Here is a 20,536-nt window from a genome sequence, read left to right on the forward strand (position 1 = left end):
CTTCTTCTACACCCCATTAAGTAGCGAGGACACAGAGATGAAGTAAGTGTCTCTCACATGCTACACACCTTAATGGCCTTTGATTAGAGGCCATCACATTTACTCATGCATCTCTGTCACACTGCCTCTGTCTGTGTTTATGTGTGTTTGTGTGTGTATGTATCTATTCTCTGTCTCCTCCGTCTCCATCGACACCTTGTTAACAGATATTGATTTTAGCTAATGAACCAGCCATTGCCTGCCCTTCACTTCGCTGCTGTAGACAATAGTCACTGTCAGAATGAGAGCACACAACTATTTAGCACCCACTCTCTGGAACGAGGCAAAACAACAGCTTAGGTCTAGAAAGCTAAATATAGTCCCAGAGGCCAGACAGGACTTTATTTACCAGAATATGTTGAAAACTATCACTGCGTTTACTGTGTGTGACGCTTCTTGTTCTCATCTTTCTTTCAGTGACATCGGCCACGCGGAGTCCTACACCAAACTGTGCTGTAAGGGCTTCTGCATAGATATCCTGAAGAAACTGTCCCGCACCATCAAGTTCTCATATGACCTCTACTTAGTCACCAATGGAAAACATGGCAAGCTGGTCCGTGGTACTTGGAACGGCATGATTGGGGAGGTAAGACTGAGGGCTGAGCTATTTAAGGAAGGATAAATCCCTGAATGCAGCAGCTGGTGCAGCTGGGTTGAGTCGCTTAGTGTTCATCTACAAGGTGCTTTAAAATGTTCATCCACAGATTCAACCCAAATAAATGTAGCTTTGGGCTATGACATGCAACGATTAAATTAGAGGTAAGTGGTGTTTAGCATGCTAGCTATCACCAAATATTTGCAGTAAACTCAAAGCTGAATCACTCCAAATGAATCCTGGGGTCGAAAAGGACTTAGTATAAAACGATCTACAATATCTTTAAAAATAACTTTCTGTAGCCATGAATTTATGAAAATGTAGTCAAAATACAAAAGCACACAACAAAAGCAAAACATTACTCTGAAATAAATCAACGTTTTTTTGTGCGTTTTCCCACAAATGACATTATTCAAATACAAAATGAATTGGTCAGATGTTGGAAAAGGTTGAAAAGTGTCAGGTGTTTTACGTACAGCATTAGTTATGTTATATTGAAATGTTGATGATAAATTAGCCGTTGTCACACAGATGAAGTGATATAAGCATTTTAAAGCTGTACAGAAGGATAGTAAATCCGCTGTACACACTATAAGGATCGCCTTGTACAGTTGGGAGATGGCAGTAATGATGCACAGCATCTGGAGTGACAGCACTGCATGGCGGGGAGAAATTCTTTGATGGGTTTTGGCTTGGTCAGTGGTGTGAGGCCTTGCATGCACATATGGAGCGACGCTTTTCTTCCACACAGCGAGCCACATCAAACGCAGATGCATCTGAAAGTGAAGCACCCTGAACAGGTGTTCCTCAGGAGAGCCTTGCTGCTTGTGTTTCTGTTCCTGCAGGCGCTTTGTCAGTCTGTGTCTGTTTGTGTGTGTGTGTGTGTGTGTATGTACTACATTTATAAAAACATATTTCTTTCTGCATAATTCCTGCTTTTTTGGAAAAGAAAGCTTGGATCTAAACACTCCTGAGATGCTCTCTCTCTGGATGCTCGGATGATGAGACAAATATTTGTGTATTTCAGCAGACAGTCGTGATAAGAGTCATGCCGCAGCCTTACTGTCTGTTAGAGTCATGCCTTACTGTAGACAACTGCATTGCTGCACTGTGGCTTCCACGTCTAAAAAGGATTGCTCATGAAATTCAGAATTTGCTCTCATTTCAGCAACGAAGAGCTTGGCAGCTAGTCCTCCGGGACACAAGGAAGTTGTGATAAAATAAACCCATTCAGGCATATTTTACAGAATTATACAGTCACTAAAATAGTTTGGTTCAGATGCAAAATAAAAACAAGAAAAGCATGTTTTTAGACCACTGACTTTTATTAATTCCTCACTATTTTACCACAGTGTTTGACTTCCTTTCTGTGTCTTTCTTCTGTCAGGTTTTCTACAGGCGAGCTGACATGGCTATTGGCTCTCTCACTATCAACGAGGAGCGTTCGGAAATAATCGACTTCTCCGTGCCGTTTGTTGAGACGGGCATTAGTGTCATGGTAGCCCGCAGCAATGGCACAGTTTCCCCATCTGCTTTTCTTGGTGAGGAAAAAAAACAATTGCTTCTTTTAGACCCAAGAGTTAGTCAAATCCCATCATAACTTTTCTGTTGTATGATATACAGTAAGTGTCAGCCAATGTTGCTGCCATCTTCTGCCTCAACACTTTCTCCCAGGTTGGCCTACTTAAACGGGTTCTGTCTCTGCAGACGCTTCAGGAAACCTCCCATTAAGCTTTTATCCCGGCGATAACTGTATCCTACAACTAAATCCCCTTACGTGCCGCACACACACCTAAATCCCTTTTCCAAACCCCAAACAAGAAAATTCAGCACCAAATCCTGAACAGTGTAATTCTGTCTTCTCATTTTCTCATCTTGCGATCCTCCAACCACATATGGTGACCCCCATCACAGGCTGAGGTTTTGAAGCAGGACGTACAAAAGAGAATTACTTTAATCCTTCATGTTTTTTTCTTTCTCTTCTTCTCCACCTCTTCCTCTTCACCCCCATCTTCCTCCCCCTCCTCCAGAGCCCTACAGCCCAGCAGTTTGGGTCATGATGTTTGTGATGTGCCTGACCGTCGTGGCTGTGACAGTTTTTGTGTTTGAATACTTAAGTCCAGTCGGCTACAACCGCAGTCTGGTCAGCGCCAAAAGTGAGTGTTTAACCTTTTGTTTCACTACATGAGTAAAGTTCATCCTATAGATTTCAATGAATGTATTTTTTTTTCTTAATCTGGCATATTTTCCAATGTCTGCTGTTTCCTGGGAAAAAATACATAAAAAAATTGCCTCTTCATAGCACTTCACTGTAAGCATGCATGCCCGCCGCTAAATCCAGCCCCGTCCGCATGTTAAGAGTTTCCTCCAGGATTTTGGGGAGAGGGCTAATCAATCCCTGAATACAGCACTGACAGAGTGTGCCTCGTATCCGGGTCCGAAAGGTCATTTTCTTGTTTTAATTAGCATTGGTCGCCGCGCTAATCGAAGTCTGATTGATGGCGGTGGAACCCTCCGTTGCTGCACATGAGCAACAGTGGCAGAGAGCGATGGAAGCGAGGCTGAAACTGTGAAATTGTTCCGATGTTTGGTAGATCTCGGAAGGGTGTGAGGTGGCTCATGAATACTTCCACGGTGAACAGTAGACATTTTTTTGTAACAGCAAAAACGTGACCTAAAATCATCAAAAGGAAAGGTAGTGAGCCACTCAAACAGCTTTGGTTTAACATTTATATCTACTGTAATTGACCATTTTTTACCAGAAATTACGTTGGCTAAAGATGTCTCAATATTCAAGACCTTTTCTTTTGCAGATACAGCCTCTCTGATTCCCTCCTCACTCTGTTTCCTTAGCTCCTGGTGGCCCAACGTTCACCATCGGGAAGTCAGTGTGGCTGCTGTGGGGTATTGTCTTTAACAACTCGGTCCCCATTGAAAACCCGAAAGGAACGACCAGTAAGATCATGGTCCTGGTCTGGGCCTTCTTTGCTGTCATCTTCCTGGCTTCCTACACTGCCAACCTGGCTGCCTTCATGATCCAGGAGCAATATATCGACACAGTGTCTGGGCTTTCTGACAAGAAGGTAAGAGACTGAATAAAAAACACTTAGAATAATAACCTCTGCAATTATGAGGAGGGACGGTTCAGTGAAAGTTCACAGACATACAGAGAGCATGTGGAGCTGTGAGATACCATGTCTTTGTGTTTGAACCTACATCATCTCCTTTTCTCTCTGTTCATCACTCTGCATCCACTAATAAACCATGAACCGAAGAAAGACAAAAGACTCACTGAAGGCCTTCAAGATGAAGTCAAGTAAAAGGACTTTGTTGTGAAAGCCTCTGTCCTTTTCCTATCAGTGGGGAGCCCAGTAGCATGAATGACTAATCAATTACTGCCTTCTGTCAATACAGATGGTGTCTGAGTCTCCGCTTGTCCTGTCTGTCTTTCGGTCCGTATATCAATATTCCCCCTGTGCCGCCTCCATCTCCCGACTCGCTTACACTGTTAAAACAAGTTGGTGAAATGTCAAGCGCTTAAAAACAGTCAAGCCAGAGAGGAAAAAACAACACCTAGGGACTTTTTCTAATTGTGTGGCGAGCACACACACACACACACACACACACACACACACACACACACACACACACACACACACACACACACACACACACACACACACACACACACACACACACACACATACACACACACACACACACACACACACACACACACACACACACACACACACACACACACACACACACACACAACTAACTAGAAGAGGAGCCTCAGAGGAGCTTTAAAAGAAAGCATTTCCTACTTCATAGAAAGTGAAAAACAACACCCCGGCAGGGATCAGCAGCGCCACCTCAGTGATCTGTGGTTGTATTAGCTGACTACAGTATATTAACTTTATGCAGATGCTTTTTGTCCTACAGCATAAAGGACTAATATAAATTACCCAGCACAACACAACCTCAGCTGCCCCTTATTTTTGAGATCCTACACGATAGAGGATTAGGCTAGTTTAGGTTGTGGGCTTGCTGGGCTCACTTCTCAGGTTTTAAGGATAAGGCATGTGTTTTTCTATATTTTCCATATAGTCAATAGACGGCATGAAAAGATGAAAATCAAGGTGTGTAACCTTCAATACTTTCCAGCTTCCCCCCAGTGACTACCTCCGGTTACAAAGCAGAACTGCGGAAAATCATTAGATGCATAAATAGATATTTTTTTAAAACAGAGACCCAATCCATAAGGGACCTGAGGACACTCAGAGCCTGATCTGAATAGACAGAAGATAATTAAATATTATTCAAAGTGCAGTCGACCCAAACAGACAACATAGGGAGGAGTTTGGGGTGGAAGGATGCAAAAACACAGGACTGGAGGCTTCAATTGGTGTGAAACCAAAAGTCAATGTTTACTTTTTTGATTTGGCTCCGTAACTAAAATAATGAATAAAACATACTTTTAAGCCAAACCGTACTCTTTTTCCTAACCAATAGTTGTGTTTTTTGTTTTGTTTCAATTTACTATATTAACCACGTATTTAGAAATGAGAATTTAAATAATTTGTCTAAAAATCTATTGATAATGCAGTTAAAAAAGCCGTGGTAGCGCGATCCCAACACAACGCAGTATTTATGTTCAATAAAGACTGACAGATATCCACTTAATTTGTTCCCCCATCACTTACATTGAATTTCCTTTTTCAAGAATTCCCTTTCCCGCCAGGAGCAGGGACAATTACAATAATATTGTCATTGTTAAAATCTTGAAGTGAGTATTGTAATAAGATAGATGTGAAAAAATAGGACTCATCCTTCTATTCTCACATCTGACGTTTGCTTAAATGTTAGGACAGCTAATTATCAAAAAACAAAAAGATGTATAGAATCTCAACTAAATCCATTAGAGTTGCAGCTGAAGAGTGATTATAGAACTCACATGCACACACCCACTCACAAACTCACAGTTTTGATTGGCCCATTCATTTTCGCACGGCTCAAAAGGTCAACGCCGCATACAAGATGAATAGATCTTTCCTGTTTACAGTCTAATTGAGCTCTAACAGACGTATTTGTGCTTCATCCTGCATTAATACGTCAGCTCGTGAAATGCAGCTTCAATCGGGTACAGATTGAGTGGATTAGGATCATCTGTTGGCAGTAAAATGATTCAAACAGATGTGTGTACTGATCAGATGTAATCAAACGGAGGTGAGCTGAACGGTGTACTGGCCATTCAAACAGCATTGAGTTTGGCTGCTGATTAAATCACCCATGGGAAAAACAATGGACTGACTCTAAAATGGATTTCATTTAACTGAGTAGTCCCTCGTCCTCTTTACTCCTCTCCAAACCATTTCTTCATTCCGGTCCCGTTTTTGCTCTTCTGTGTTTTGCTTTCTTCTTTGCTTTCCTTTTTATTCGTATTTTCTCCATTTTCTTTTTCTTTCCCCTTTCCTCCTCTCTTCCTCTTCTTCTTTCCTTTATTCATTTATCATCTTCTCCTTGCCTTCATTATATTTTCTCATCTCTTCTGATTACCTTTCCTCTTTATTTGCCTTTCTTCTTTTCTTTTTTCCTTTTTCTTCCACTCACCTCATCTTTTTCTCCTCTTCTACTTTCCTTTCCTTTCTCCTTTTTCTCCTCTTCTACTTTCCTTTCCTTTCTCCTTTTTCTCCTCTCTTATCCTTTTTCGTCTTTCGTTCTTTGCTCTCTGACTCTTTACTTATCCCTATTCTACCCTCTGTCCTTCTTCTCCTCTGTTTCCTCCCCTGTTCCTCTTGTTATGCCTTCTTTTATGTCCTCTTCTTCTTGCCCCCATCTTCCCCTATTCTGCTATCGCTCCCTTCAGTCTCTCTCCTCTCCTCTCCTTTCATTTTATCCTCACTCCCTTCTGTCTCTCCCCCCCCCTTGTCCCTACCAAACTTCTTCTCTTACTTCCCTCTATTTTCGTGTCTCCTTCTCCTCATCTCTCATATCTTCTCCCCCCTTTCCTTTCCTCTCATCCCGTGTCTTCCTACAGTTCCAGAAACCACATGAGCATTATCCTCCTTTTCGCTTTGGGACGGTCCCGAACGGGAGCACAGAGAGGAACATCCGCAGCAACTACCCCGACATGCACATGCACATGATGAAATACAACCAGAAGGGGGTGGAAGAAGCTCTAGAAAGCCTGAAAACTGGGTACAGTTTTACTTACTTTTGAACTTTGTTACACAATTAAGATAAGAGGCTATTTTTAAATGACCCTCCTGCTAGGGAAGATCTGAGACACATATCACAAGTCATTATGATAATCATTTGGGTGACGCAACAGAGATTTGATGTCCTTTGTGATGTAGCATTTATTTGTGAACAGGCCGATTTGATGGGTGTATTTTTAGATGAAAAGAAATCAAGCCTAGTGCAGTTTACTTTGTATAAAAAAAGAGCTGTCAAACATGAAATCTTCACTTATAACCAGTTGAAAACATTTGAAGTTATTTGAACCATATTGAGCATTAAACATTTTGTACACTCAGTAAAACCTCTCGCATTCATGGTCCCCAGAGCATAGGTATACACCATTTGTATTGAATGGTTTGAGTATAAAACCACTAATACTGAAGACTTCTTTAGGACAGACATACAAATCTAACATGTGTGTAAGAAACTATTACACTTTTTAGGAGCTAAACCTTTTCTCAGATAAAGACGTGTTATTGTGATGCAGGAAACTGGACGCTTTCATCTACGACGCTGCCGTTTTGAACTACATGGCCGGGAAGGACGAGGGCTGCAAGCTGGTGACCATCGGCAGCGGGAAAGTATTTGCCACCACAGGATACGGCATCGCTCTGCAGAAGGACTCCCGCTGGAAACGTCTTATTGACCTGGCTCTGCTGCAGTTCCTTGGAGACGGTGATCCATACCTTACAATATATAATACACAATCCTTGACTGAACACACTCTCTGAACACACTGTACACTTTGCAGTATTTTATCTGTTTGTGTTGTTCTTCTCTGGCTGACACTCTGTATGTGATCTGTTGAACTGGCTTCAGTCCAGTTCAGCGTTTCCTGTGTCAGCAGGGAAGTGGGCTTACAGGGAAGAGTTAATATCCTGGAGAACAGCAGGGAGAGTTAGAGATACGATTATCTCCATTACACACAAACACACCCGTTTGCTTCCTACCTATATATACACAAACACGCTCACCATGAGGGTGGAATTAATATCCTCCGCTCCTCTGGGAGCTTAAGAGCACCCCACACACTCTTGCCGAGCTTTCAGGGATGATTTAAGAAAAGGTGTCTTGATGATCACCATATGCTGACTGAGAGGGAAAATAGGCCTTGCTCCCTGAATGCCGCTGTGGAGAACGCAGCTCAAGAGGTGGCCACCTGTTCAGAGGGCTGGAGGAATAGCTTATGGGGCAATGAAAGCTTGAGGAAATGGTGTTCAAGTGCTGTAAATTATTCTCATTTAAAATGTGCTTTGTTTGTGTGTTGGGATTCCTCTACACTTCATTGTAGTGTGCAGCCAGAAAGACCCTTTTCAAGTACAAATTATATATGTTTTTGCAATCATTTTATACACAATTCCCCAAATGGCAGAATATGGATCAGTCAGGTTGATAATGTTGAAGTACTGACTTTTAGCTTTAGTTTGAGGGTTATTGCATTATTGGACTTGTAGGTCATTTTGTGCAGTTTGTGTACAGTTGAAGTCCCGCAGTGTTCTGACAATGGAGCAGGAAAAAGAGCAGAACTGAATGTGTCTTATCTGCCCAAGTCTCGCCAATTTTGTCACCTGACCTCATGGAAGGTAGTGAAGCAAAAGCGTTCCTATCATCAGACAATTGAATACTGTTGTATGAATGATTTAGTTTGAAAGAAAAAACACTGTACATGGTCGATACATCAGTTTTCCCTATTACATAGGCCCATGTGCATATTTTTTGATATTTTCTGTGTTTCTAAGTCATACTTATGACTTGGATGTTGATATGGGGGATACCAGGGTTGGATCAACACAGAAAAAAAATAGAAAAAACAAATAAGAAGATGGCTGCCACTCAAGCCACTACAAGGATTTTAGCCCCCGATATGAAATAATACCCAATATTACCCATGATCTTCACGATATTCATCTTGATTGTAAGCTATCATATATCTTACTCCTTATGACTCTGACCAGTCATCTCATATACTTTTTCTTCTCCCCCCTCTACTCTTATAAACCTACTTCCCTCCAGGAGACACGCAGCGCTTGGAGACGGTGTGGTTGTCGGGCATCTGTCAGAACGAGAAGAACGAAGTGATGAGCAGCAAGCTGGACATTGACAACATGGCGGGAGTCTTCTACATGCTGCTCGTGGCCATGGGCCTCAGCATGCTGGTCTTTGCCTGGGAACACTTGCTCTACTGGAAACTGAGACACTCCCTCCGCAAGTCTCGCAAACTTGACTACATGTTGGCCATCAGTAGGGTGAGATATGCAAATAAGTCATTTGATTGATAAGATTTTCTTTTCTCACTTGGGTAGCTTGTCGTCTTATGGAGTACCGGTTGGTTTGATTTTGAGTGCTTGGTCATGGGGAGAAATGACTGATTACTGATTCCTAAAGTGGTTATTTAGTTTGTGAAAAGCGTATTGGCTGGCTGAAATTGGATTGGTTAAGTAACAGCTCTGTTGAGTGATTGAAAGATTGGCTGGTTGATTATTTTTTACTGTTAAGTGGTTGCTTGTTTGCAGTGATATGTTGTTTTAAATTAAGTGGATTTTATGTGATGATGAATAAGTGCAAATGTATGTGTATTTGCATGTCATTACATTGTATCATTAGCAGGCCTTGTTAAAATATTAGCTAAAATATCACTGCATCGTTATTAAAAATAAGAGGGGAGAGGAGAGATAAATGGTACAGAAAAGAAGCACTAATTCTGGTGTTTACTCTTAGCATTTAACTCAAATTGCTCAATGTTAATTTGCAATTAGCCTTAATCAGTGCCCGGTTTGTTGATGCCGTTGTTTGGGACTGTGGCCATTGAGGCATAAAAAGCTCTGACTGAAGATGCAGCCAGGGAAATGTCTACGGAAACCAGCCTCTGTGCTCCTTTACTGTGTAATTACACTATTGTGCCTGGATCGGGGATTTATCAGATTAACTGCCAAATGACTATCTGATCATTAATCCGTGCGGGGTGGCCCCAAGGGCCAAATTAAATGTGTCTCTTTCAGGATCTCCCAGCCAACTGTAAGCAGAGAGCAGTCATGGGATTTGGATCTGCGTTTGTCTATGCTGTTATAGGTGGTGTGTGTGTGTGTGTGTGTGTGTGTGTGTGTGTGTGTGTGTGTGTGTGTGTGTGTGTGTGTGTGTGTGTGTGTGTGTGTGTGTGTGTGTGTGTGTGTGTGTGTGTGTGTGTGTGTGTGTGTGTGTGTGTGTGTGTGTGTGAAGCAATCCCCTCAGCTTAAACTGTTTTTCTTTGACTCCCGGGAGAATGCATAATACATTTGTGACTAAGTGCCTCAGTGATGAAATGAGATATTAATGAAATCAGTTTTTTATTAAACTGCTAGTGGGGTTTTTATTAGTTAGGAGGTGGAACGTAACTTTGAAACGCACAAATTGGTTGAAATTTATTCTGTGAAATTGTCCCCTGAGGAGTGCTAGGTTGATTCGAGGTTAAACTGTTTGTAGCTAACTATTGATTTAATTCCAAATAATAAGGGGATTTATACTCTACTTCTTTTTCTCTTGTCTGTTTTCCACCTCTTGTTCCATCCTCTTTCTTTCTTTATCATTCTGTTTCGTCTCTCAGGGTATTTATAGTTGTTTCAAGGGAGTAGAGGAACCTGGGCGTTCATCTGGTTTGGCCAAACCTGACCTAACCTCCAACTACGCTCAACAAAACATGCTTAAGATGCTTCGCACTGCCAAGGACCTGGTCTCCACTGCCAATGTTGAGACGTCTCTGGACCACGCCACCAAGACCATAGAGCATTTGAGTCGTCATGGCGGCAGCTTGCCTGTTCGTATTCCACAAGTCGCCACGGAGACTGTACCAGGAGGATTTGCCTATATTACGGAGAATCACTGCCCACTAACCCCACCTTTGACCGCTGTTACCTCTCTGAAACTCCAGAGGGGTGTGACCAGGCCAACGCCACTACGCTACACGCTCCCAACTCGCTCTTCTTCATGTCTGTATGACCGGCCACTTCCTGTGTCCAGCCTCAGTAGCCCCCATCTGGCTATGGGTGAACCACTCCCTCATCAGCACCCACACCACTACCAGACCACAGGTAGACTCTATGTAGACCCCCATCCTCACTCACCCTTCATCCCCTACAATGATCTCCAACTACCTGACATCTACGCATCTCACCCGGTCTCCACGCATCAAAACCAGCAAGTCCATGCGGGCTTCTCCAGACGGAAAAGAAGATCTAAAAGTTTCCAGTGTGAGGATGGGAATGTAGAGGGGAGAAAACACAGGGACCAGGAAAAGAGCAACATAAGCCCCGTCTATCTGAGTGAGCTCAAAGCCAACCACCTCCAAGAAAACCACATCTCCGCCCCCAGCGTTGACTGCATCTACTCAGAGGAGGTGAAGTGTCCGCGGGTAGAGAACTACGGCTCCTGGCCCCCGGAGGACATGGTGCTCAGAGGTAGACGAAGGCACCGCCGCCCCTCATTCCTTAAAGCAACGTGGGGCAGCGAGCAGATGCGTCAGATGGAGGAATCCCTGTCATCCCTGTCCAGCCAATCGCAGTCTGCCCTGCCGGACCTGTTCCCATGCATGCTTCCTCAGACCGCACCTGCAAAGCCCTACAACCCTGCCCAACTTCGAAACAACCTGTGCCTCCCACGGAACCAGGCCTACCTCCACATAAGGGAGGACCATAGGAGGCCTAATGGGCGTAAGGGCCAGAGGCTGCGCTACTCCCACTCCGCCCACCTCCCGACATACGGAGAGGCAGTGCGACATGGCAGTGGTTTAGGGCGGGGGATGGTACGCAGAGCCACCAGCTTGCTTAGCAGACAATATGCCCACTACCTGAACTCATACCCTGGACTACCGCTCTACCACGGCCCCCTAGACCTTCAGCACCACAGCCAGGCCTCCAGCAGCCCAGTGTGCCAGCTGCTGACTTGTGGTGATGGGAGATGTGGAAGCCAGCGGGCTCTGCTGTACCAGGACAGTCTATACGGAGCCTATGGCATCTATCAGGGATCCCAGACTGGATCAGAGGCCCTAGCAGGTCAGCGAGCAGGGGGTCAGCCTGCGGGGAGCCCCTGCGTACTTCGTCCTTGGCGGCGGGTTTCCAGTCTTGAGTCTGAGGTCTAATGGGAAACCAAAAGAACCTTAGAAGATGGATACTGTGGAATATCAGAGAACAGGACTCTTAAAGATGGCCACTGTTGAGAGGGGGAAGTGCTAAGATATATGAAAAGTGGAAAAGTTATAACTTGAAGTAATTGTTGATTTTTTATGTGACTTTGTGTGGTAAAGAATAGAAGTTTGGGTCAGCAGATTTTACAGATGTTTAGGACTTTTTTGATGTATACTACAATAAGATAAGAAAACTGCACAGTACCAATTTAACCTTGAGACAGTTGTGTAAAGCTGTGGGTGGGCAGGTTTTACGTACTTGCTACTTTCCTACAATGCTTGTGTTTTCTGTGCTTCAATGTGCACTAAGATTTACAACAGTCCAGGGTGTTGGCGCATGGTTAATCTATAACCAGAGTTTTCATGCCATGTGTATGTTGTACATATTTTATTGTGGGTGGTTGGGATTCAGTCTTGGTTGTTGTTAAGTAGATTAACTGTTTACAACAAGGGTGAAATAGTGAAGGGAATAAGGGATTGTGATTGTGAATACCGCCACCAAAAACAAGCAGCCACTGTAGCAAAACATTGTGAAGATGAACATGTGAAGAGTTTAATTCCAAAATAACACATTAAGGAAACAAAAACTTGACAAAGACACGGGAAAACCGTAGTTTTCTAGAATTCATTTATTTTTGAGTCATCTGTTAACATTTCAGGTGACTTCTTAAAATATGTATAATATTATGGAGCTAAACCCTTCTTCAAGTCGTCATATATAGGGAATAATGAGAGGTAGCAGTGACTTTGTGAAAGCAGTCCATATGAACACAATCTGTAAAATGATGAAGGTATTGGGAAAGCACTGACCAGCACTTGGTGTGTTAAACCATGGATTTGTGTTCCTCACTGAATTTCAGTAGGAGGCTGCAGTACAGCACAACATCACAAAGGGCCTCACAATAAAAATAAATCATTTAAATAATATATCAATATAGAGAAGTCTTATTTGAGACTGGTTAGTGTCATATTCATGTATTCTACATATGATAGGAATTTATTGTCACTCTTTAAACATTTCTAATCACATTTTAGCACAATTTTCATTTTTGTAAGGTTATTGCCGATTTACTTTAATATTTGTCATCACTGTATTAACTCTATCAGTTGGCCTATATTACGATTTTCATCTTTTTCTCATTTCCACTCTTTTATATTCCCCTGTCATCCTTGTTTTTCCCAACCCCTCTTACTTTTAAATGATCAGATTTGAATGAGGTAATGAAAGCTATTCTAGTATCTATATTACCTAGCTCCCTCACCCTGTAATGAATCACTCAGACCAATTAAAGAGCCTTTTTGGATGAACATGCACATGTGCCTCTTCTTTGTGGAGCCTTTATCTTTTGGTCTATACCTACTTTGTAGAGATACATATTACTTTAAGAAAACTCATAGTCTTAAAGCAACAGTCCGACGCTTTGGGAAAAACATGTATTTACTTTTTAGATGGGAACAATTGTTACCACCCCAATGTCTGTGTTGTAATTTTGAAGCTACAGCTAGTTAACAGATGGAAGTCTTTGTGTGGGACTTTTGTACAGATGAAACACACTTGATACACTGTTAAAGGTAGGGTAGGTAAGTTTGAGAAACCGGCTCGAGATCGCTAGAATTTGAAAATACACAACCGGAGAAAATCTGCCACTTCCTTATAAAGCCCCTCCTCCAACACACACGAACGCGCACATGACCAATGAGGGCACGAGATAAGTCTGTGCACAGATGGAAGGCTGACAGGCAGGTAGGCCATCCAGTTATTTTAGCCGGGCCGGCTAAAATGATTGGTCGTGCTTTTTACAGTATTACGGCTTCCACAGATTAATTTTTTTTATGGATTTTTTGTCAAAGCACTTAAGATATTCATTGCTATCGGGATGTTAAGAGCATTCCATGGAATATAACAAAAAGTGTATCTCGAGCTGGTCTCTCAAACTTACCTACCCTACCTTTAATGTGCTAGAAGGTGAATTTTAGGCAGAGCGAGCCTAACTGTTTCCCCCTTGTTTCCAGTCTTTATGCTAAGCTAAGCTAACCCTAACGATCTTTTGTCTGCAGCTTTTTATTTACCACACAGTTGTGAGGGGTATGGATCTTCTTGGATTGAAGAGATGGATGGAAATCATAAAGTGGCACAGTACTTGAAAATGATGGTCTGGATGATGATCAAAGCCCTCTTCTCCAGTCTCGTCATATGGAGGTCAGTCATCTGCTGCAGCATCCTGGAGGAATATGCTTCTGGGGTTTGGTTCACATGTCAGCTGGCGACTGACAGAAAAAAGAGATTGCACCAAGTGGTGAAAGTGTTATTCTTTTACTTGAAATCTTTTGAACTTTTAACAAGATTTCTGTCAGGCTTGTTGAACCTGACAGAGCAGCAGTGAGGACGTATCCTTAAACTTCCGTCAGCGCTCGCCTGAAGCAAGTTTAAGGAAAGATAAGCTACTATTCCAAGGTGACCTGTTGCCATGGCAATTACTCTCAATCTCTGTATGCTGTTGTCATGACGAGATAAGACTCCATTCAATAGGCCAGATGAGTAATGTCGGAGAGTCCAAACATTGAGCGCTTAGATTTTTCCATTACTCTCTGCTTTGTTACTGGAGCATTGCCTTAGATTGGATCCTAATATTAATTTAATCCTCCGCTGCTACTGATCCTATATTTTATTTTAGTTCAAGGTAATTGGACTTATTTTCATCCCTGAAGAGCAGAAAGGGGCTCAGCATGTCTTGGTTATCAAGACATCATTGTTGGCCCAACATACAGCCCAGATATACCCTGCCTGGAACAAGTGGATTTTGTATCTTTTTGTGGATGGCAGGAAGGAATGTATGGTAAAAAAGGGACGGTCTCAGTCTACCCTACAAAGCACATTTCTATCGAGTAAAATGGGTCAACACTATTGACATCTTCTGCTTTTAGTGGTGAGAAACATAGACTGAACTGTTATACAAATGAAACAGTTCTGAATATTTTTAAACCTGCTATTTATAGAGGTAAGATTAAATATAACAAACTCCTCTAACATTGTAACAGGGTAAAGGAAAGTGACATAACACCCAACTTCATATTTTCAGAACTGATTGGTCTTTTAAAATAACCACACACTCATATTCAAAGATGAAATGAATGCACTATGTATATCAAGAGCTAAAGGTAAAGACAAAATGAGACCCTATTTATAAATAACTTACCAACAGAAAGAATGACTTGGTTTATTGTGAGCTCCCTTGAGCACTTCTGTAAGTATTTCCTTACAACCACAACCATACCCTGTATGCACACAGTATTTAAACAGGCTATAATATGAAGCAGTACAAATGATGACAGTCGAGGTTGAAGGCATTCTGCATGTTTAATATATATGTTTCATTGTCATAATGACAAGAAAATAAAGTATTTCCATGTGGCACCTGGAAGAGGATGCATTCATGAACTGTGGTTTCCCCCTCTATTACATACTAATCATCCTGTGGAGCTTATCCCTGCTGCTCCAGGTTAGAAGAGGAAGTCATTCATTTTTACAGCCATTAGACTGGAACCACTGTCTACAGCTGGGTCTTTATGTCCAGCTGTCACATGTATCTATAATATGTCTGTGTTTTAAATTCATGAACATTCCTATTATAAGTGTTTATTTATGATTGATAAATCCTGCTATTCCAGCCATTCATGAGGCAACCGTCGACGTTGCCAAGACTGAAATATCTTAAAGGTCCCCTATTGTAATGTTTTTCATCAATATATTATATTTCTCAGATATATACAAAACATGTCTCTGAAGTGTTTGGCTCGAAATACCAAACAGATCATGCATTGAAGCATCCCATCCCTCTGTTTCAGCCCTGTTTCAAAAGTGCTGATTCTCTGACTTTTACTTTAGATGAAAATAAGGTGCCACTCCCAACACCCCTCTGCAAGATATTTGGTTAAAAAAAACACAATGGTGCTCTAGGTGGAGATTCAGGTGATAAGGTGGGGGGTTTTAACTTGGTTGGTGATTGGCTAATGGTTACAGAAGCCAAAAAATCGTTATGACATCATAAAGTGTTTCAAGGGTTTTTATATAAATGGATCAGGACAAAAAGTGAGGGAATCTTTTCCCCCGAAACGTTCAGAATCTCTTTACACAGAGGGAACACATGTTTAAGTATAAAAGACATGAAAAAGTGGATTTTGCATAATATGTGACCTTTAAGGTATTACTGCCATTCATTGTCCCCAAAAAACACGAATGAAGTTCCTTTCACACATGCAGTCTATCCCTAAAATGTGCAGAGACATTTCCAACATAGTGTCACAAGTGAATGGGAGAAGGAGATATTAAAGTAAACTGTACATAAATATCCAACTACAAGACATACAGTAGTTACATTTCAGGGAGATGGCTTGACAGCAGTTTTGTGAATAAAAGCAGTTACATTGCAGGGACAACAAGTGAAGTATTATGCTCGTGCAACAAGACTATGCTGATGACATATTTGATATTTTCTGAGATTTGTGACAAACCAAGATCTGAGTTTTTCAATATACGATACTATTATGTGTTTTTTTTTGTTATGTGATATTTTTGACATTCTATACTATGCATTTCAGCAGATTATACTATACATATTTTCTAACAATTTCAAAATACTATAAATGTCCTTATATTTGATATTTTTGATATACTATACTATGTTGTTTTTTAATGATATTTTAAACATATTGTGCTGTGTCTTTTTTAAAATATTTTCAGGATGAAATCCTATGTTATTTGTTATATGTATAAGTATCTTCTACATGCTATAATATATTTAATATATTTGTTATTTAATTTATAATATAATTTATATTTGTTCCTGATATTTTTGACATACTATACTATTTTTTTCACTGAAATGTTCGACCTACTATACAATGTCTATTGTTCTGATGTTTTACACATACAATACCATGTTGTTAATATTTTCACGTTTTTGGACATAATATACCATGCTGTTTTTTCCTAAACTTCTGACAAATGTTTTTATTTTGGATATTTTTCTACACAGTATACATTGACATTTTTTCTCATATTTGGTGCAAATATTTTTGCCCCCAGTGGCCTACAAGCCAGTGGCCTCCTAAGCCAGGGATTGTGGGTTCAAGTCCCATCTGAGGTGATTGCTTTGTATAACTGTGATGCAGGGTTTTGATACGTTTGTCCTAGTCAGAGGTTTGAACTCAAACCCTTCAGTAAAATGTACCTTGTGCAAGAGGACACGTTCTCCCATATGCATGTCTATGGTATTTCAGGGATTTTACCATGATGTTTCTCCTAAACATTTCACGAATGTAGATTTTATTTTGGATATTTTTCTGCAAAGTATACATTGGCGTTGTTTGTCATATTTGGTGCAAATATTTTGGCCCCAGTGGCCTAATGGACAAGGCACTGGCCTCCGAAGCCAGGGATTGTGGGTTCGAGTCCCATCTGGGGTGATTGCTTTGTATAACTGTGATGCAGGGGTTTAATAAGTGCCAGCTACTCAGAGGTTTTAAAGCACACCCTTCAGTTAAAGTGACCTTGTGCAAGAGGATACATTCTCCAATAGGAACATCTATGTTTTGCATTAATTATTCCATAATTTGGTATCCTAAACTTTTGAAATATGTAGTCTTTATTTTGGATATTTTTCTACACAGTATACATTGTCGTTTTTTGTCATATTTAGTGCAAATATTTTCGCCCCAGTGGCCTAATGGACAAGGCACTGGCCTCCTAAACCAGGGATTGTGCGTTCGAGTCCCATCTGGGGTGATTGCTTTGTATAACTGTGATGCAAGGGTTTAATAAGTGCCAGCTACTCAGAGGGTTTAAAGCACACCCTTCAGTTAAAGTGACCTTGTGCAAGAGGATATATTCTCCAATAGGAACATCGATGTTATCGCATGGATTATACAGGAGCCTCATCTCAATACCCCTCCTCGACTCCTCCTTTCCCTCACTCCCGTCCCTTCCTTGCGTCTTAGCTCCGCCTCCGTAAGATGCGAGCGAGAGACACGAGGAGGTGACGCGAGGACAGAGGAGTCCTCAGGTATTAATTGGGATGTCCTCGTTCACTCAAACGTCACTCTTAAACGACGTCTGTTAATGATGACATGTGCACAGCTGTATCCCCTCTCATCGGGTTTAACTGAATAACCCTTTAGAACCGGCCCATTTGTTGTTAAATATGTATTTAAATGATGAATCTTTCTCTTGTTAGTCAAGGAATTCAATGTATGATTGTTGGTCCTGCTTTTGTGTTCCGTTGTGGTGTAAAATGTACATTTCAATACAATTATAATTATAATAATGTGAAAGCCTTTACTCTGAACATGTGTGTCCTGTAGATCCCCACATTCACCACAAACCCACATTCAGGACTGCATTTTAAATAATTTAACTTCTCAATATTTTAACACAAAACAAAACAAATAATTGTTATTTATCAAGATCTAGCTTTTATACGCGAGTAGGGAAAACACTTCCGCGTAGTCTGCTCTCGTGTATCCTCCCTTTTGTCTCCTCCCGCACCCCTCCTCCTCCCTCACTCCTCCTCGACTCCTCCGTGTGCATTTCAGCTATTGGGACGTCCTTCAACATGGCGTGTCTTGATCGATTTCCGGGTCAAGTCCCGGAGGACGGGGAGAGAGGAGTCGAGGAGGGGTATTGAGACGAGCCTCATGATGTATCTCCTAAACCTTTCAAGAATGTAGATTTTATTTCGGATATTTCTCTACTCAGTATACATCGTCGTTTTTTGTCATATTTGGTGCAAATATTTTGGCCCCAGTCGCCTAATGGACAAGGCACTGGCCTCCTAAGCCAGGGATTGTGGGTTCGAGTCCCATCTGGGGTGATTGCGTTGTATAACTGTGATGCATTAGTTTAATAATTGCCAGCTACTCAGAGGTTTTAAAGCACACCCTTCAGTAAAAGTGACCTTGTGCAAGAGGATACATTCTCCAATAGGAACATCTATGTTATCGCATGGAATATACTATGATGTTTCTCCAAAACCTTTCAGGAATGTAGTTTTTATTTGGGATATTTTTCTACAAAGTATACATTGTCGTTTTTTGTCATATTTGGTGAAAAGATTTTTGCCCCAGTGGCCTAATGGACAAGGCACTGGCCTCCTAAGCCAGGGATTGTGGGTTTGAGTCCCATCTGGGGTGATTGCTTTGTATAACTGTGATGAAGGGTTTAGTGCGTTTCACATTGGGTCCTTCTCAGGTCGATTAAATGGAATCCTTGCGTCCCTCACTTGCGTCGTTTCCCTGCGTTTAGTCCCTCCCACCAGGGAAGCATGGAGAGACGCAAGGAAACCACAAGAAGCAGGGAAATGAGTTTTAAGAGCAATGGGACGTCCTTTCCTCCGGAGCGTCACGTGAAGCGACGTCCGTTTGTGATGACGCCGCACAGCTGTTCGTCTGACAGCAGCTCTGTCCCCGTTATTTTCACAAACACCCCCGCCTCTGTTAGTACACATTTACTGACACAAACATTTGTATCATCTGTTGTAGACCCAAATACATCAAATCAAATAAGAACTCATTCTCAAAAAAGATAAACGCCATTCTTAAAATGTATAAACGAACAATAGTTGGATTAATATTGATTAGAGTGCACAATAGAAATAAAATAATTCAGAGAAGAAAAAGAGATATGTTATCTATCAAAACCCAGTTAGATTAACATTCATTAATCATTGGATTGCACACTTTGTTTGTGTGGATATGTAGCAAATTAACATGTTAAATAGCACTTAATGACTGACTGAATGGAAATGACAATAAATGAAAATGTAAAACGAAAAAGCGATCATGAAAATGTTTCCAATAAATGAATAAAATAATTTTTGACCACTTTGTTGTTCAGATATATCACATATTTGTAACTGAATGATGCATTAATTGAAACAAAACACAGTATAAACTGAGGAGTGAGTCCCGTGAGTTTCATGTGTTTTCTTCACTCCGCTGGGAAACTGCTCTCATGTCAAGAAGCATAAGATCAGTGCATGCGCTGCATCGTCCAATCAGTGAGCGATACACAGTAAGGGGGCGGGGAGAGTATCTGAGGATTTCACCGGAGGATGGTCTGGTGGTTCCTCGGTTATCGCTCCTCCATTATCGCTCCTCGCTCCTCGATCCTCCGGCAGAAATAAGAGCCATGGGACGCTACTCAAGATGGCGCAGACAAATCAACTTCCGGTGATACCGAGGACCGAGGACCGAGGAAATGAAAATAGTCGACCTGAGAAGGACCCATTGTCAATGGTTTGAACTCACACCCTTCATGAAAAATGGCCTTCTGCAAGAGGACACGTTCTCCCATAGGCATGTCTATTGTATTGCCGGGTTTTTACCATGATGTTTCTCCTAGACTTTTGACATATGTAGATTTATTTTGGATATTTTTCTACTCAGTATACATTGTCGTTTTTTGTCATATTTGTTGAAAAGAATTTGGCCCCAGTGGCCTAATGGAC

General features: G+C 41.5%; 1 protein-coding gene and 4 non-coding genes across 5 annotated transcripts in view; all 5 read left to right on the forward strand.

Annotated features, from left to right (window-relative positions):
- LOC117473449 (glutamate receptor ionotropic, NMDA 2C-like) overlaps positions 1-12,917 on the forward strand; it is a 41,535-nt gene extending 28,618 nt beyond the window's left edge. The window contains exons 8-16 of the mRNA XM_034119029.1: positions 25-42; positions 457-625; positions 2,022-2,175; positions 2,665-2,790; positions 3,488-3,717; positions 6,675-6,835; positions 7,365-7,552; positions 8,891-9,123; positions 10,458-12,917. Coding sequence (XP_033974920.1) covers positions 25-42; positions 457-625; positions 2,022-2,175; positions 2,665-2,790; positions 3,488-3,717; positions 6,675-6,835; positions 7,365-7,552; positions 8,891-9,123; positions 10,458-11,987 — 2,809 coding nt within the window. The 3' untranslated portion in view covers positions 11,988-12,917. The remainder of the gene's footprint in view (positions 1-24; positions 43-456; positions 626-2,021; positions 2,176-2,664; positions 2,791-3,487; positions 3,718-6,674; positions 6,836-7,364; positions 7,553-8,890; positions 9,124-10,457) is intronic.
- A 4,508-nt stretch (positions 12,918-17,425) lies between these two features.
- On the forward strand, positions 17,426-17,498 carry trnar-ccg. The gene has a single exon. It is a non-coding gene; the product is annotated as a tRNA-Arg (tRNA).
- Positions 17,499-18,828: 1,330 nt separating this feature from the next.
- On the forward strand, positions 18,829-18,901 carry trnar-ccu. Its single transcript has one exon. It is a non-coding gene; the product is annotated as a tRNA-Arg (tRNA).
- Positions 18,902-19,147: 246 nt separating this feature from the next.
- trnar-ccu lies at positions 19,148-19,220 on the forward strand. The gene has a single exon. It is a non-coding gene; the product is annotated as a tRNA-Arg (tRNA).
- A 1,296-nt stretch (positions 19,221-20,516) lies between these two features.
- trnar-ccu overlaps positions 20,517-20,536 on the forward strand; it is a 73-nt gene continuing 53 nt past the window's right edge. Inside the window, exon 1 of the tRNA in view lies at positions 20,517-20,536. This exon is cut by the window's right edge and continues 53 nt beyond it. This is a non-coding gene — a tRNA (tRNA-Arg).

This window comes from Trematomus bernacchii, unplaced genomic scaffold (assembly GCF_902827165.1).
Source record: "Trematomus bernacchii unplaced genomic scaffold, fTreBer1.1, whole genome shotgun sequence".
NCBI classification, from domain to species: domain Eukaryota; kingdom Metazoa; phylum Chordata; class Actinopteri; order Perciformes; family Nototheniidae; genus Trematomus; species Trematomus bernacchii.